The sequence below is a fragment of the Lagopus leucura genome, unplaced genomic scaffold (genome assembly GCF_019238085.1).
Source record: "Lagopus leucura isolate 7727_CA_CO unplaced genomic scaffold, USGS_WTPT01 Super-Scaffold_100019, whole genome shotgun sequence".
Taxonomy (NCBI): domain Eukaryota; kingdom Metazoa; phylum Chordata; class Aves; order Galliformes; family Phasianidae; genus Lagopus; species Lagopus leucura.
Genome location: NW_024962273.1, coordinates 10,196,091 through 10,214,141, shown reverse-complemented (window position 1 = coordinate 10,214,141; position 18,051 = coordinate 10,196,091). Strand labels below are relative to the sequence as shown.

The 18,051-nt window shown below is 40.0% G+C and overlaps 1 protein-coding gene across 2 annotated transcripts in view; it reads right to left on the bottom strand.

Moving 5' to 3' along the window:
* Positions 1–18,051, bottom strand: part of SEMA5B (semaphorin 5B) — a 248,368-nt gene that overhangs the window by 59,439 nt on the left and 170,878 nt on the right. For both annotated transcript variants that reach the window (XM_042877572.1, XM_042877571.1), the window contains exons 8-11: positions 8,676–8,774; positions 7,712–7,925; positions 4,949–5,234; positions 583–718 (exon numbers count right to left, since the gene is read on the bottom strand). In XM_042877572.1, coding sequence (XP_042733506.1) covers positions 583–718; positions 4,949–5,234; positions 7,712–7,925; positions 8,676–8,774 — 735 coding nt within the window. The remainder of the gene's footprint in view (positions 1–582; positions 719–4,948; positions 5,235–7,711; positions 7,926–8,675; positions 8,775–18,051) is intronic.

The window sequence follows — 18,051 nt, the reverse complement described above, 5'->3', positions numbered from 1 at the left end:
GCCCTGAGAAGTTGTGGATGCCCCATCCCTTGAAGTGCTCAAGGCCAGGTTGGATGGGGTCTTGGGCAGCCTACTCCAGTGTCAGATTTAGTGGTTGGCAACTCTGTCTGTGGCAGGGAGTTGGAACTACACAATCTTTGAGGTCTCCCTTCCAACCCAAGCCGTTCTAAGATTTGTGATGTAGGCTGATGCTGTTCCTGCCATAGGCCATTATCAGTAGTTTCAGAAAGTGGTTTTCAGTGGCTTTCAGTGGGGAGATTTCAGTGGTATATCCTGAAGAAAACCTCTCCTCACAACATTTTTACCTAGAAGAACACCTCTGGCCCACAAAAATTTAAAGTTCTTCATTCTTGTAAAAGCTTTGAACATTCTTATCTGTATAAAGACTTGAATTTTCCCACTAATCCTATAGTCTCAATAAGACGCAGCAAGGAGTTCTAGACTAAAATACTCAGAAAGGTGGAGAAATATCATTTATCTGCACCATGGGTCTACCTAGAAAAAGAAGCCCCATACAAGTTAACCCAATGGGAAGATGGAAAGTAAAAAGCACCAGAGCAAAACAAAGGGCAGCAGCAATACCTGGAAATTTGGGATGGGGTTTGCTGTTGGCAGCCAGGCTGATCTTGGGTTCTCTTGGTAACGGAAAGGACCGTTAAATGCCTGAGTAATGGCACTGAGATTGAAGGCACACACTGCTGAGGCAGCTATGCTGTTTCTGGAAAAAGGGAGAAAAAAATCAATTTAATCATTAGAACACTGACATTTTCATCATAACAGATATCAAACTCCACTCAAATAAAATACGTGTAAATTGCTAGGTAGACGTACAGTGACACCAATCTCAGAGGGAGTAAAAATAAATAAATAAATAAAGTGCAAAATGCAAATGAATCGCATGACAATTTTCAGAATGAATGTTAAGCTTGGTTTTAAAGTGCCTATGATTTAAGGGCCACAGAAGCAGTCCTGACATGAAAGGAGAATACAGTTTAATTTGCACGGGTTATTTGTGTCCAGCTTTTTTTTTTTTTTTTTTTTTTTAAACACCTCATCTATCTTGATTGATTACAAACAACATAATTTTTAATCTCTTGGTGTTTCTCAAGGTGAAAGCCTGTTTCTACCGGCTCCAGCTATAAAATACACCTCCTACTATTTGTATATACTGTATATACAAGCACACACATGCATGCACACATGCAGGCAGAGGGAGGGAATGACAGTGCACACGAAGCTGGTGGTTACAGTAGCTCAGCAGGCACAAATGTCTTGCTAATATGTGCAAGCCTCTGTCTGCACTGCTCACTGCTCTCTGTTCCCAGCTGGGCGCAGCATCTGGTAGGGCAGGCTGCTCACCATGCGCACACCAGCCAGGGGAACGCAGCGAAAGAAATGTCACTGCAGGAAGGACTTTTTGGCAGGGAATTGTTTTTAGGGAGGTGATGATGCCCATGCAGACTTGCACACAGATCTGCTGGGTTTTTTGGTTTGGCCCATCTCAGCCATTCCTTTGTGGACCTGAGCTGCTCAGTGCTTTGTGCCCCTAGAGGATTGGCGTACACCTCCCTGATGAGGATGGCATTTGCTGAGTGGTAATGTAAAATTCCAAACCTGCTGACAGCTCCTTTTTTTTATTTTTTATTTTTTAATAAAAAGAATAACGTTTAGAGAGAAAGATATCAAAATAAAGCTAAAAATAAAGCTAGCACGGAAGACTGACTCGTCACAGTGCCTTTTAAATAACCCAAGTGTCGCTGTATGTATCTTGCTGCTAATTAAAGCAATTTGAATTCTCTGAAAAGAACTTTTTTTTTTTTTTTTTTTAACTAAACCAATAATTACACTTTCTCACAGAAAAAAAAAAAAAAAAAAAAAAAAAAAAAAGCCTTGCTTCACAGTCCCAGGCAGGAAAGCCAGATTCTTTCACAGCGTATTTCCTCAGAGCCATACAATGTCAGGAGGAACTTTTCACTTTGCCTTCCCATTCCCCGCTCCTGCCCCTGCCCTCCTATCCCCGCAGTGATGGAGTAGCTCCCTTTGAACATGTCAAAGCAACGCCAGGCGAACCTTTCTCCACTTTTGTCTGCACACCACTGACGCAGTGCATGCTTGCAGACGGCAGCTCTTAAGACAAAGCTAATGATGGATGACAAGTAAATGCCTGGAGGCACACATGGGAGAAAAAAAAAAAAAAGAGAATGAGATGGAAAATGAAAAAGGAAAAGAAGGAATAAAACCTTGCTAGTCTAACAAAAACACTTTTTCATTTTTTATTTTTTTTTTTAATTTAAAAAAAGGACCTTTTCAGGGCCCTGCTAAAGAATCCACAGTGTATTCCATTCCCTTTGCTGAAGAGGAGAAAGGAACAACATTTTTGATGAAATAATGCTATCTGTGGCCTGGCATATTTCCCATCCCTCCCTACGAAAAGTCAGAGCCCAGTCCCCAACCAAAGGCATCAGTTTGGGCAGCAGGCCCCTTGCACGACATGCAGCCTCCTTTATTTCACCTCCTGCACCCTGGCACAAAATCGGTGGCTTAGTTCAAGGAGGTTTTAACATGGTCTCCATTACCTTACATTATCTTAACTGTATTAAAAGTTTCTGAAATATCTCATCAGCAACTTCCTCAAAATTATTTCCCACTGATTTAGCTGGATATAACATAAAATGAAGCAATAAATCCTGACGTGGGTATTACCACAACTAAATATGATACAGACTAATTGCCTTTTTTTTTTTAAGATGACCCTAACTCCATTAAACATGAAACTTTCAAAATAAAAACACCTTTTTTTAAAAAAAAAAGTAATTGTTTTAGGTGCATCAGTATTCCATTATACAGGTACTCACATTAGAGTACGCACCAACCCTCTTTGGTATGCAGCACTCATGCAGCATGATATCAGTCCCAGTGGAAGTTAAAAGAATAATTACCATTATTTCTCTAGTCAGATGACAAATTGGAACATTTTCTCTTTGAACTCTCAAAAGAACATCATGTTGTAGACCCAAGCTACTTGATCTAACTTCAGCTATTATCAATAACTCATCTCTCCTACTATACAAATGTTACATATTATACTGTCCTCAGAAGATACCGGAGGGAACATACACCCGTAATGTGAGAAGAGTGACTTAATTACAATCCAAAGGAGACAGGGGTAACACCATGTCTCACGTTTTAGCCAAATTGGAGACAGACACAACACGAGAGAACTGCTCCAACCAGAGCTAGGCCATATATCCTGTTTTACTCAAAATCTATATCATTTTGATTAATATAATACATTTATTAATAATTTTATTCTCATTTTCAATTTCCGTTGTTGGCTGGATGAATGGACAAATGGATAGATAAAACATTACCATTCTGGGCATCATAAAAGTCCTCTCTTGATATTTAAAAAATCATCTTCATCAGCCACAGCAGTTGCCAGCTTTCCTTTCACATTCAGGAAGTTTCACTAGCAGCCTGTAAATATTTTTTGGGAGGGGAAAAGCTCAAAACCAGAACAGATACTCTCTAAAGTCCACAGTCAAGGTCCAGTGCTCAACTATGTATATTTTTTCACCTCTGGATCCATCCCATCTAACTGTAGCACAAAAAGGGACACCCAGAGCAGGTTGCCCAAGACCATGCCTAAGTGGCTTTTGAAACTCTTCATGAAGGAAGACTCCATGAACCTTTTCTAGCTGCTTCTCCAGAGGCTTGTTTTAGGCTGGCATTGGCAACAAAAGTGCAGAAGCCAAACACGGAAGGTGAATGAGGGTTCCCAAACACATAATTCTTGGCATTTAGAAACTGGGAATATCATTCTGGCTCTGTTCACTCTAATAGCAGAAAGTGCACATACTAGTTCTGCAGCTAACAGGCTTCATATCCTTATTCATATCCATGGGTCCATATCCTCCTTCCTATTGAACAGTACTCCATAGCAAAAATAGCCCCAAAGTAGTTGGCTACCCAGCATGAGAAAGGCATTTTGAGTGGTTGTCAGGTGGAGTAACTAACTCAGATTTCTACTCTCTAGTTTACACATCAGGATAACACACCCCTAGAGAACATGTATTATTGAAACTCAATACCACACAGGCTGGTTATAGCCTGAAACTTATCATCCTAGCCCTGGGCTTCAGAGAAAAAGTTATTTCAGTTTTTCTGTCTTAAAAAAAATACATTATGAGTTTTTTAATATATTTTTTAATTAACTTCTCCTTTCTGCCTTCCCAGCTACATTAAATCATTCCAATTACAAGTTTTTTCAATATCAAGCCAAGAAAAGGTGATTATGAAGTTTCAGAAATCATTCCTTCCCCTTGGAGTTCTAATGCTGCTTTTGATTTGTGGTCCTGAGACTGTTTGTAGCAGAGGTATAGACCCACTTAGAAATGTCAAAAGCTGTGTAGCCTGCATGACCTTGCATATATAATGTATTGTTTAGCAGCAGTTAATGCTGATTTCAGTACAGGCTATTGTGATGCCATGTGTCTCCTTCTTCTCCTTCTAACCCTTCTCTCTAAGTGAATATATCTGTCCTTTTATAGGGCCAGCCCTGATGTCCACACAATAGTGTCAGATCATCCAGGCATTAAGTAATAAATAAATAAAATAAAGTCATTTTTCTTCTCCGTCCTTTTCAGATCAGCTCTCCAAACTACATAAGTAACAGAAAGTCAGAAGTCTGTTACTGCTCAAGCTTATATAAAATTGGGTAATTTAGAAATGTACTGTCAACTTTTAGGGACCCCAGAGAACCATGAGCAATGGACTGAAAACACTGTCCTAAGGCACTGTTGCCATGATGGATAATACAAACCTACTTATTCCTTTGTGTTAACCAAAGGATCTTTCAAAAACTGTTGATCAGATTGTTTAACAAATCAGGACGTCAGTCTCAGACTGCTGAGTATAGAAGAAGGGCAGTAAAAGCAGTACAACTTACACATTAGTGGTGAAGACACCATAGATCAGGTCTTGCTCAGGAAGGTAGAAGGTGCTTTGCAATTCATTATAATAGAAAGGGATTTCTCCAGCACGGGAGCAGTTCAGCCTGGCCTTCATGAAAGTTGTCCATGTGTCCTCCAGCAAAAATCTCCCTCCAATGTCATTTTTGCAGACCCTGGCCACACGAGAATATACTGTTTTCCCACAGTCGTGTTCTACCGCATTCTCTCGAAAAAAGAAGTAGGTGAACAAACCGATGTCATAGGCAGCAATAAAGTTGGGTTCTGAAAAACAAATGTGAAGAGGTTTATACAGGTCAGAAATCAACCAACGCTCAACTTGCCCAATGCATTACAACCAGCTCCCTCTATGCAGGCTGTCAAAGCTGCAACCAGAGGGAGTTCGAAGTCAGCAGCAGACATAGAAACAGTAGATGAAAATAATGATACAGGGGGGTACAGCTCTAGCTCCATTTTTCAGATCTGGGAAAGAGCCCATCATTTCCCCACTTCACTGGCAAAGCTGCTACTGAACATGAGTGAAAGGACTTTGTCTATGCACTACTCTCCTTTCCTATAGTCATTTTACAACATAAAGCTTTTCCATTGGGTTCCTTACCTATTTTTTTCTGAGCTGCATCTTATGGAGTGTTAAATATACTTTTTGCATCCGCTCAACTCCCCAGGCTGCTGCACTGAAACACTCAACCTATTTTCCCAGCGCAGTCACATCTGGCTTTTATCATAAAGCCTTTCCAGTTTCTAAGGCACAAAAGATTATCTTATGTCCATAAAACAAAACCATGCCACAAACTGACAGTATCAAAGCAAGCTCTCCTTAATTCTTTTTTCTTCTGCAATTATTTGTATTATTTTCACAAGAATTGAAAAGAACCTGGCATTGGTTTGCAGTGAATACTTTGATTGGGCATTTAACAAAGCTTTAAAAGTGTTCAGTCTTTCATCCCAACAGTTTCTTTGGCAAAGAGAAAAGATTGGCCAGTGAATAATATCTGACTAAACAACAACAAAATCCAGTTGGTTTTACAGGGTGCTTTAAGGATGTTCATTTCTGAGAAATGAACAAAGAAAGAAAAAGAAAAGTACTGAATTCCTTAAATGCTGCAGTCCAGGAATGATAGGAGAACGGAGTCCGGCAGAGGGAGAAGAAATCAGGCTGATGGTGCTGCAAGGCAGCTTTTGGAGGTAGAATAAGGTAGAAAGGGGAAGGCACTGCAAAGCATCTCTGACCAAATTTACAAACAAACCATGAACCTTAAAGGACTGCTGTGATCAGCAGTCTGACCTTCTGTCTAAGAAACCAGAGAATTACAGCCTGCATGTCCACCACTGGATCCTACAACTAGCAGGTGAATTAGATCATGTCTTTCGAAGAAAATCTGATCTTAACAGGACAAAGTCACATCACGAAGTCACATCTATCACTTTCTACTTTCCTTGTAGACTTGTTCAAATGACTAAAGACTGCCCCAGCTGCAGCCTGAACTTCTTCCATTTGACATTATCTGGTTTTATTTCTCAATGACAGGCTCTTGTCATGAGTTGTCTGCTAGATTAAAGAACTTCATCCTGCCGGAGATCTTCTCCTGATGTAAATACTTCCATATCATGAGCGAAACACCTTTTATCTCCTTTTCAGAAAGAGAAATACATTGAGCTCCTTAAGTCTCTCACTGTGAGGCAGACTTCCCAAGCTTCAAATCATTCCATGGCTCTTCTCTGAATCATCTTCAAGTTTTCTGTTTCTTGTTGAAAAGTGGATAAAAGAAGATGAAATTACTCCATAGTCACTGACACTGCACAAACTCATAAATCCAAGAGTCACACTAGCTTTTCCAACAACAGCCTAGAAACTCAGTTTCTGTTTGCCCATCTTTAAACTCCCCAGTTCCAGTGAGACTTCCTTCTCAATTCTTAATTTGTGCACAGACAACAGGCACGTACTTCTAATGAGTGTTTATGAGTTACACTGCTTCTTAGTCCTAGTTCAGTCTTGCCCGATGACATCCTGTTATGACTTCTATTCTTCATACTGACTTCATATACGAATGACTGCAGAAGCCTAGTGCAGTCTCATTAAGCTCATTAAGTCCTACTGCTTGTCTCCTTGATCAAAAGATTCTGGAATCCAACAGGAACATTCTGAATATCTGGTCAACATAGCTAGGCCAAAAGTCTGCTCTGTCAAAACGTTCAGTCAGAAGATATCAGCTCAGTGCAGCAACTACCAAGTTGTAATTCTATAGCTTGCTTAATGCACAGTATTATCACACTGGGGTAACACATGATTTGAATAACTATAAATCCACAACAACATGGGTTTACATGGAATATAACTTGCTGTGAAATTTCTCATTTTCAGACTGACCTTGCACTGCAACCAACCATTTTCAGCTGAGTCAGTAGAAGTAGAGGGTGCTCAATAAATTTCAGAGCTAGGTCAACAATATGAGGCTTTATGTAAATCGGATCTTCAAATTCTTGAGGAATTTTCTTGCTAAAAGGATGTCTTTGGTCATCTTAGAAGACAGACCCACAACTATGTTAAGTAGCCTGTAAGACCAACTCTCCATACTCGATACCAACTTCCAGGCTATTTTTAAACATCTTCTAAGCTGGACTGCCTATTGCACCAGAAGCCCATCCCCGTTGTAACTCTTTAAAACAGAGGAAAAGATTTACAAGTCTGCCAAGTTGACTTTAACACACCTCCTGCTCATATACGACCCACATGACTTTACCATTGAGCCATTTGGAGTTGTACTGTGCTGTCCTGAGTGGGGGAACATTTCCAAGGCTGCGGTAAATAGCAGGATCCCGTCCAGAGAAATCAATTACAGTTGCAGCATAGAGTTCTCCTCGTGATGTAATCACAGCTGTTGAGTTATGCCGGGGGTCGTACGGGCACCGAGCCACTCCATTAATTCTGTCAATGATTTTGCTAAGATTTCCTACCTGTGTTTAAAACAAGAGAAGAGACAATGTAAAGAGCAGCTGGCTTTTGCAATGGTACAGACAATTCTGTTTGTCCATGAGTACCTACAAGCAAAGCCCCAGTTGTAAAAAAACAAGCAGCTAGAAGACAGTAATGCCAGCAGTGGCTATAAATTGATCTTTGCATACATTGTTTGCCACTGTAAGAAGTTGTGTCTGAGCCTCACTGATCCTACTGCTCTGTAAGAAGGGTGATTCCTCTGCCAATAAAGACTACAGAGCCCAGCCCACTCAGGGTAATTAGGTGCTCCTCTTGCTAGCACAGGTTCTTAATCTTCCACAGACACCTTCTGAATGTATACTGGCATTAAAAAAAATATGAACGTTAACGTTACTCTGGACCCACTCCCACCTTTGATGAAGCCAAGGAGTGTTGTGCCATTTATTTTGAATGAAACATGTAAGTATTCAGGTCAGAAGGCACTCACAACTAAGCCTGTCTATATTCCCCATTTCCAACAGTATACTCAAGGTCTACACAAGCAGTACCTTGCCTAGATCTAGCGGGTCCACAACAGTTTTTTGCTCCCCACCTGTGGATACATCCACTGCTAAAGCAACCCAAAGGGTCCCAAAGACCAAAATCAAAACAATATCAGATCAACTGGATTCGAAACACATTCTCTGCTCCTGTGATGCACTGCCAATGACTGGCTATCCCCAGCACATGTTTACAGCCCCCTCCATTACCACAAAAGAGGCAAAACAGACCTGACGACTGGAACACACAGGTGAAAAGGCATTGGTACCACAGGTAAAAACTTTCTTGCCATAAACAATCAGCACTCGGACATAGTTCTGGCACTCTTCCTGTAGGGACACAAGACAAAGACAAATGAATTTTGAAAAGCAGACTTTAGGGTTCTCTATTACTTTAAAAAAAGTACTTGCGTTACAGCTGGAATGCACCTTCCCTAGTGCTAACTTGGACCAAGATTTGTTACATCAAGCAGTAGCGCTCCACTGCAAGGAGCCAGCAATGTCAGCAAGCAAGCCAAAATTGCTCCTTACCTCTCTAATCATAGCCCTGCATAAATAGTCTGTGGTTAGGATTTTATTTATCAGGCTGACTCTGTGTTAGCTACACAACTGGCTCTTTCTGTGCTCTGCTTAGATTGGAGGAGGAATCTTCCCTCTTTTCATATTTCTGCCCTGTTTTTCTCGGCTTTCACATTATCCAGACACAAGCTTCAGAAATTTCTCTTCAATTCTGGTCTAGTCAAGATAATCTTGTGCTTGGACAGCCTGACACTTCCTTTCAAAATAAGCATCTATGCTCAGGATTTTCCTTGGTAGAAGGAATTTTCCTTTCAGGATGGGGAGAGAGAAATGGCAAATCCCCTCTTTGCAACTGCACAACCATTTCATAGAATCATTAAGGCTGAAAAGACCACTAAGAACATCCATTCTGACACCAATCCATCCCTACAGTGCTCACTATGTCCCTCAGTGCCACATCTCCACAGTTCTTGAACACCTTCAGGGACCTCCCTGTGCAGCCTATGCCACTGCTTCACCTTTCTTTCAGAGAAAAAAAATTTCTTAATATCCAACCCGAACCTCTCCTGGCACAACTTAAGGCCATTATCTCTTATCCTATCACTGCTACCTGGGAAAAGAAGAAACTTATTAAAAAAACAGTGTAGGCTGAGTTATCCCAGCTGCTTTGCTTCCCACCCTCCATAGATCATAATTTGCCACTAAGCTGAGCCTACATCTGCAGACACCACTTCTCCTTCTGTAAGCAGCATTCATTCTGTGAGCTCCCCTGTCTCGCAGCACTCCACGCTGCTGAGCATTTCCCTGAAGACTTCATCTGCAAGAGTCAGCAGTGTAAAACTCCGCATCTTCTGGAAAGGAAGAGGCTTACTTAGCTGGATTAAGTTCTATCTTCTTTCATTTGGTGTATGGAAATCAACTTGCTGAAGGATGGCATTTAGAGAAAACCCACTAGCATCAGCCACAGACAAATGACTGGGGCTTGCATTGGAACGGAGAAGACTGTAGCCAGCCTGGTTGAGGCAGAGGTCACAGCATGGAAACTGCCACCAATATCTCAGCTTTGGGAATACAACACTTAACACCTGGTACCCAGTAACAGGGCAATTCATAACTGAGGCAGTCCAGCATTCCTGTTTCAGCAAAGTGCAGCTATCCATTCCCACATAATATTAGGAACATTATGTATTTAACTGTGAAGGACCAGAAATCATTGAGGAAATGCCTTGTAAAAAGGTACTGGTTTCTCTCCCCACCAAGTTCTGTTTTCAGGGTGTGATCGATTTAGCACCTATTCCAAAATGCAGCTCTGTACCCAAATTTCACACAGTCAGAGAAAATCTACCTGCTCCCCTCTGCTTGCATCTTTTTCTGCTTTGTGCAGAGTCTGAACACAACATCTGCTCTAAACCATCTAACACCATTTACACTGCTGCATCCTTTCCTGCATAGATACTTCAATATGTTCCTAAATAAAACTCTGTCTGGCAGAAATCTAAAATCCTAATTTGCAGAATTTTCTTCTTTGCACATACCTATATTACTGATTAACAAGCTTTATTTTCCATAGAAATGTTCCCAGCTGAGAAGCTAGTACATTAAAACAAGAATTTCTCTCTGACACCTTGCTGGATGTTTTTCTGGAGTCTATTGCTGCACACATTGCTCTAAGACATAGTAGCCCAGGTCAGTAAGGATGCTGGATGCTGGTAAGGTCCTTATTTTAGCCTAATTAAGCGTGGTTTTATTTGTACCCATTCAGTCAAAAGCAGAGGTCATTTATTGAAACAGAAGAGAAACCATACTGAGCAAATATATCTGCTGCTGTCTGAATCTGCACCAAAATATTTCATCTGTGACTTCCAGCTTATTCCCAACTGTGCTAGCTAAGTGCAAAAGAGCACAGTCAGTACGGATGAGGTATTAGATTGGAAACGTTTGACACAGCTGATACTTTTCAGGGAGCTGAATGCACCAGACACGATGATTATGTCACTGGCTGTAAAAAGCAGGAACTGGGGTGCCTAGTAGGTGCTTTCTACTCTGTTTAGATAATAATGCTCCTAGGTGCGGGCCATATCCAACCACAATTATTCCTGTGACTTAACTGTCCAGGCTATGTGTAGGTTTTTTCCCTGGACTTGCCTCACTAATGGTGGTGAAAGCATGCCACACTTTTAAAGGAAAAGCAAAGATAACAGGCACTTTTCATCCTCAAAGCAATTTGTACATCATTAAGTAATATACTGAAATGGATGTCCATTATCTTCCCTGTTCTCTTAGCTTGGGGAATTGAAACACACAGGTGCTACACGGTTTGCCATGGTGACACTCTGAATGAGAAGAGATCCGGAAAGACAGCAACAAAGATTTAACTACCAGACCCTGTCTCTCTAACATGCCTGGCTTTAAGAGGAATACTATGCTCATCCAGTACTTCTTATTGCTGTACTCACTACCAATCACACCAGTCTATTAAAAACTCCAAGAAAAGTAAAGAAGAAGCTGTACCACTTAAATATTCCAGCTTTTGTGATTTTTCACTGTTGGTGAAATCTGTATTAGATCCCCTTTCTATCCTGTTCTCAAAATAACTAGAAGGGAACAGGTTTCTCTCTGTGTTCTTCAAGCCAGCCTGGATTTGCTCTGATAAGTCATCCACCATGCTGCTCTTTACAATAATCTGTAGCCGAGGCAAATGGTTAGTAAAATTATTTCATAAACACTTACAGAAAATAGGAGCTACTTAGTGCAGTTTCTTTCACGTGGCTGGAAAACTCAGTATGCAAGAAGCAAAATTCAGATGGACTTCAACATAGCTAGAAAACCTGGCAAACTTGAATCCCCGCTCTTTCCAGACAAAACAGTATTTGGGTCCTGCTCTCATATTATGAAGTAGACAGTTCAATCTGTGTATGATCAGACTGCAGAGCTCATCACCAGAAGATATTATTGGGATCATGAGATTAAGGACTTAAATAAAGGGGGAAGACTCAATATTTATGTGGTTAATGAGAATAACCCAGTTATATTACTTGGGATTATCATTAAATATATGGCAGAGCTGATAAAAACCTGTGGCTCACTGCCAGAGCATTAAGCACATCTCTAATATTCTTCAGAATTATGTATTACTGATTGTAAGGTTCTCACTCCTTTAGAATTATCTGGTACTGGTCCCTTCTTGTAGATAAAGCCTTAGACTGAGCAGAAATCACTTTCTCCTAGCCGAAAGACCCTAGAAAGAGCACGAGTTATAATGCTCAACCCTACAGGATACATGGCTCACTGTCTGTAAGAGAATAAACTCTACTGAAGTTCCTCACACCCCTCTTCACTTTAAGTCTGTTCTCATTTCTTTCATTTTTGCAACATTTAACTCTAGCTTGTCTGTCTGTGAATGCCATAATGCTACTGCAGATAGGAGCAAGCCCCTTTCCAGCAATACAGATGTCAGGCTGCTTTGAAAGCACGTTTCTAACCCAAGAACCAAGAGTGCTACTCCCTTCATTTGTGCGGACAGATTGGCAAATGGAGGCGCTGAACTCCTGCTGGCTTCAGTCTGAGGTAAAAGTCAAGATGATGTTTTCAGGATGTACAAAAAAAAACAGCTGTAGGTGCTTCTTGAGATATTTCATCTGTCATCTCTGAACACAGGATTCCAAAATGTTATAAGCCCTTAATCTTGTCGTATAGATATATTTCTTCAAGAGTCATATACGGGCACTGCTTTAATTGGCCTTTACTTTGAATAAAGCACCCAGGCTCTGTTTTCAGAGATCTCATTTTTGATTCTTTTTCTAGGCTAACACTATTTCATCACATATTAATCAATACATTTTAATCATAAATTAAAAACACTGTTTCATGCTCTATCAGGAAAACAGCTGTTTCAGACAGTCTGTTGTCCTCAGTAAAGCAGCACAAACTCTTCAGAATAGAGAAATTTATTTTGGGGTTAGGCCAGAGTCGATAAGAGGAGAAATGGGATGAAACTTGGCAAAGACACAGTTACGACCTTCTGACAGAGCTACAAAATAATGAAAATAGTTTCACACAACGTGCAATTAATCCGTAGAACTCCCTGCCAGGAGTTCACTGAGGCCAGAACATAGCAAGATAAAACAGGTAGATGGGGGTGTATATGGAGAATAAGGACATCAAGAGTAGAAACAGCAAGTTTTATCAAAAACTTATAGAAATCTGGCCAACAGTGACCCAAAGCCTGCCTGTTCTTTCCAGCTACATCAGTAGGGGCAAAGGGTTACTTCTTGCAAAGCTTGCTCTTCTTTTACATTCAGCTCCTGTTGGCTACCATCAACACCACCATAAAAAAAATCCATACATTGCAAAAAGGGGAATTCTTTTTTTAGGAGATGATGGGAGGATGTTTCTCTACTGATGCAAGTTGTCCTGCACATTACTCTTGCATAGCCAGGTCTGACCAACACCTACATAGAGTCACCACAGGTAGACAAAAGCTTTCAGGCAACAATGTGCAGGCAGCTATATCCAGGGAGGGCTCCTGCTCTGTTGGATGTCTGATTACTCCTGATTTCTGCAATGCAGTGGGAAGAATTCAGTCTCTCCATTGAATCACCAGGTCCCACTGCACTGGCCTTCCTGCTCTGGTGCATTTAGATGACTTACTAGCTACACCAACCATCCAAAATTTCTTTTATTATGAAACTAGATACACTGCAGTTCTGAGAATCAACCAGCAAAACTCTGTGCTATTCCTGTGTTATTCCTGCAATCACATTTTAGAGTGTGGCAAACACTTATTTGTTGCAATTCATCCAATTTGTTTAAAAATAATCACATCTAATGTGTTCAAACAGTTATTAATACGGTTTTAGATATTTGTTTTTATTTCTTTGGGTAACCAATTTTATTAATCAGCTTAACCAAAGACCCTGACCAAGCTGTCTTTCTCCTTTGAACACAATGGATACCAAAGAGAATTGCTAATGATTTTCCAGCTAGGTTTTCTTTAATGGACTTTGAATCAAATTCTGGGGCTACAGAACTGAATGCTTAGCAGAAGTATTAGGAATGTAGTTTCAGATTTCTTGGAACAGTTAGAAAGGGAAAAAAGTATCCATATGACTGCCTCTCAACCAGAAGTATTTACCTGTGGATTTATATGGCACCTGTTATATCTGGATGCCTATTATTTATAAGTGGCATGGAGATTCCTGGCTACATTAGATAACTAGGGAGCATATCCTCTTCATGACAGAACCGTTTGTAGGCCTGAAATACCAGATTCTTCCATTATCCTAGCAACTTCTGCACTAAACCCATTTAGCTGCTCCGAAGATTTGGGTTAGGATTCCCTGTACCCTGAATCATAAGAACTTCTTCTATCAGGACATCATACAAGAAAAGGGAGACAACCAGTCTGGGATAAACAGTAGCTGGATGCCCTATCATACATTTTTCTTGGCTCTTTCTTACACCAGAAGTGTTACTAGTGCATCATCTTTCTCCTTGCTACAGATTTCTTAGATCAGCATGTAAGTGCTGGATCTCTGTCATTTTCACAAATGGCTCCCTTCAACTCTTTGGATAGCTGGACCAGATAATATTCACAGGTCCCTTCCAAACCCTACAATTCTGTGGTATGGTGGTGTGCAGCTTTTGGGAAACTAACAAATTATTCTATTCTCAAACATGAAAAAGGGCTCATGTTTAGAAAGCCACAATTTTCTATGTCAGGCAAAATTCCTTGGATATGGCAGATGGGGACTGCTATGCACAAACAAGCTAATTACAAACTAGAAGTAGAGTAACTCCTAATGAAATCAAATACATTTTGATCTAGTGGCACTTTTTCCCCTTGCACTCTATCCATCGCTCATTTTAACTACAACCTCTGGGTGATAGCACTTGGAAGACAGAAAGAAAGGCAGCATAACATTGATTTTGTTCTCTGCAGTATCTCTCAGTGTAGTGGATGGTTTCCAGGGGAGAACTTTAAGATGCTGATCAGAATGTATTTTATAAAAGCTGCAAAAATAGGAATAATTATGAGTGGAAGCCAGCATGGATCTCCAGAGACGTGGCAAATAATGTATACACAATTCTTTGAGGAAATCACAAGCTTTGGTTCATAAAAATAGCAACATAAGTGAAAAGGATTTTTCTGAAGTATTTGTTTTAATACCACATGACATATAGTTGAGAGTAATTTTTAAAATCAGGTTCAAGAACATATACATTAATGGATGGATCTGATAAATTAGCGGACTGAAGAAAAGTCCTCCAGTGAGAAATTATTCACAGACCTGCTATTCGTGGAGGGACCCAGGTGGCAAGATACTAGTCCAGAATCAACATTCTTTTTAAGCCAACATTTGTGGATAACCCAAAGATTAGGAAAATAGCAATTACTGATGAGGCCAAAGCAGGGATGTATGTTAGTTGGTGAACTGGCCCCAAACAAAATACTTTTTAAAAAAGATATAAATCAAAGATCAAGGAACAAAAGGATTCTGTGTACAGCCTTGGACATTACTGCCCCAAATGAGCAACTGGGAAAAGTATTTAGTGGTCACAGTGACTGTGCAATTCTGCACGATCTCCTATGACAGAAGAGCTTATGAAACTGCTGGTATATGAGAAGAGAGAAAAAGAGGTGGAAGACTGTTTTAATCACATTCAAGCATTAGAGACTGGCAAGGGAATACAGGTAAAAAATTGGAGTGAGCAGAAAGCAGACACAAAAAATATTCAAGGGTAGTGGAAAAATGACTTACGGAAAGACTTGGAGAACTCAGCTTTTCATGTTACCAAAATGAGAAAGCCACTCAAAACTTGAGGCCAGATTCAAAGAGGAAATAAAGCACATGCTGTTAACAAAGAATGTGACTAGTCATTCCAACAAGCCAGCAAACTGTGCAGTCATCCCACTCACTTCAGACCTTATGGTCACAACTTTCTGCCTTCCTCAGGAAGGTACAGTAGCCAAACACAAGTTAGTGAGCTCAGTGCTGGAATAATCAGTTAAATCTGCGGTCAGAACTATATAAAGTGTCATAGAAAAGACCAAATAGTACCTTCTAGACTTAAATCTGGAAACCAGCTGTCTCATCTCCATTTTCTTTAGCCAATAGGCATTAAAATGTGGAGTGATAATCAGTAATTATATTTCTGTGATATGTACTTTGTAGCTTTTACTCCTGCACTTCTTATTTTACTTACGGTAAAGCTCAAGGCATTTCAGGAAGAGATTTTCTAAGCAGTTGGAAGAATTTGATTTAGATACCCAACAGGCATAAGAAAAAAGCATTTTAATACACTAGGTAGCTTTGAGAACTTCACCTTAAAACACCTACTTTATTAAATGGGCAAAGAAAATGAACCAGTCATATAACTTATCCAAACTACACGATGAATTAATATAGAAGCCAAAGGTCCTCGTTATTTCTAGCCTTTATCACCACATATCTAAGTGCCTGACAATCTTTAGTATATTTATCATCAAATCATCTGCGGTAGGTAGAAAACTGCCATTAGTCAAGTTTTGACAAAGCAGATCTGAGGCTAACAGAGCTCCTCTTGTACCACCATCACAAAAGCATAAATAGAAACACATTAGTGCTTGCCCTCACTTGATGCATTTAACCAGCCAAGAGCAAAGATACTGGGTCAGAGCTGGACTTCTCGGCTGCAGTACAGCTCATCACCAGCTAACTAGCTCTGGAGCTAGCATTAAGTCATCTCTCTACAGCATAGCAAGCAGTGAATGTGTAGACTTTCCAAGAGGGACTTGACCATGGACATACAGACCGGAGTAGGTACAGACTTGAGACATCTCAGTTTACTTAACTGCTGCAGAATCCTTCTGCCTTTCTTTTTTTTTTTTTTTTTTCATTAGCCATTAATTGTATGTCAAGAGGTGTCTAACAATCTGATTAATTATTTTTCTTCAGATCTGCACACCCCAGGTCCCCGCACCAAACAAACAGTTTCAAGCTCTGGATCACAACCAGCATAAACTCAGCTGTTTCAGGCCTCATCTTCAAGAAATATTTGGCAAAGTCTTTACAGTGTGCAGAGGCAGTAGCAGCAAAGATGCTCAGATCACTGCTTTCTTCCAGCATGACAGTAAAAATAATAAATTGAAATTATCCTAGAATTTGTTCAGTCAAGTGCATGCAGTCTCATAAGGTTTTATCTGTGAAATGACAAAATAATTCTGGGTTATAAATTCAAATTCTTCAGGAACAATGGAATACAATCTCAGTCTCAAAAACTTTTACAATGGGAAAAAAAGAGCAAAATCCTTTCGTAAGAATACACATTTTGAAGTATAAAGACCAAAAATTCCTTCTGTCTTGGGTTTTGGAATTTTTAATTCTGTCTTCTTTCGGTGTTTTCCTAACATAACCTATTTCTTTTCCATGGTGTTTTTCTATGTAATGTAGACCTTATAAAAAACTCAGAAAGATGTTCTGGGATAAACATACTCCTTTTTTCCACAATTACATGACCCTCTTTGTTGCCCATCTTGCACAATTCAAGCCAGTATTTTCATGTATATACAGGCTAATACACTAATCATATTAAGTTTATTATTTAAAAAAAAAAAAAAGACAATGAAAGATCATATAATCCTGCATTTGAACAACTGAACTGGACTTGGCAGAACTCCAGATTTTGGGCAAGCTACACAATTGCCCTCTGCTTGACTGTCAAATCTATAGCAAAGATGATGCTTATGCTCTCCTCCTTTGTCCAGCTCCTTTGATTTGGACATAAAGCTCTTTATGGCGTAGTTTTTATGACAACAGGACACTCTCAGTTGAGGCCTGAACACCATCAACAGCAGATTTAAAAAATCACAGTGTTTCCTCTTTTATATACATAGTTTTGTCTTAGTTTCTCAGAAACATGATAGAAGAAGACTCGGTCAGAAATGCCTGCAAACTCCAGATCTTGTGTGGTATGGGCAAAATTCTAGCTTTGAGCCACAGTTTTAGCAGACAGCACCAGCATCCTAAGGAGTTCTATGATATTCCACATGAAGTGAACCGCAGTGTTCAAGCAGTTTCAATTCTCACTCTCAAGTGAATTGTACAAA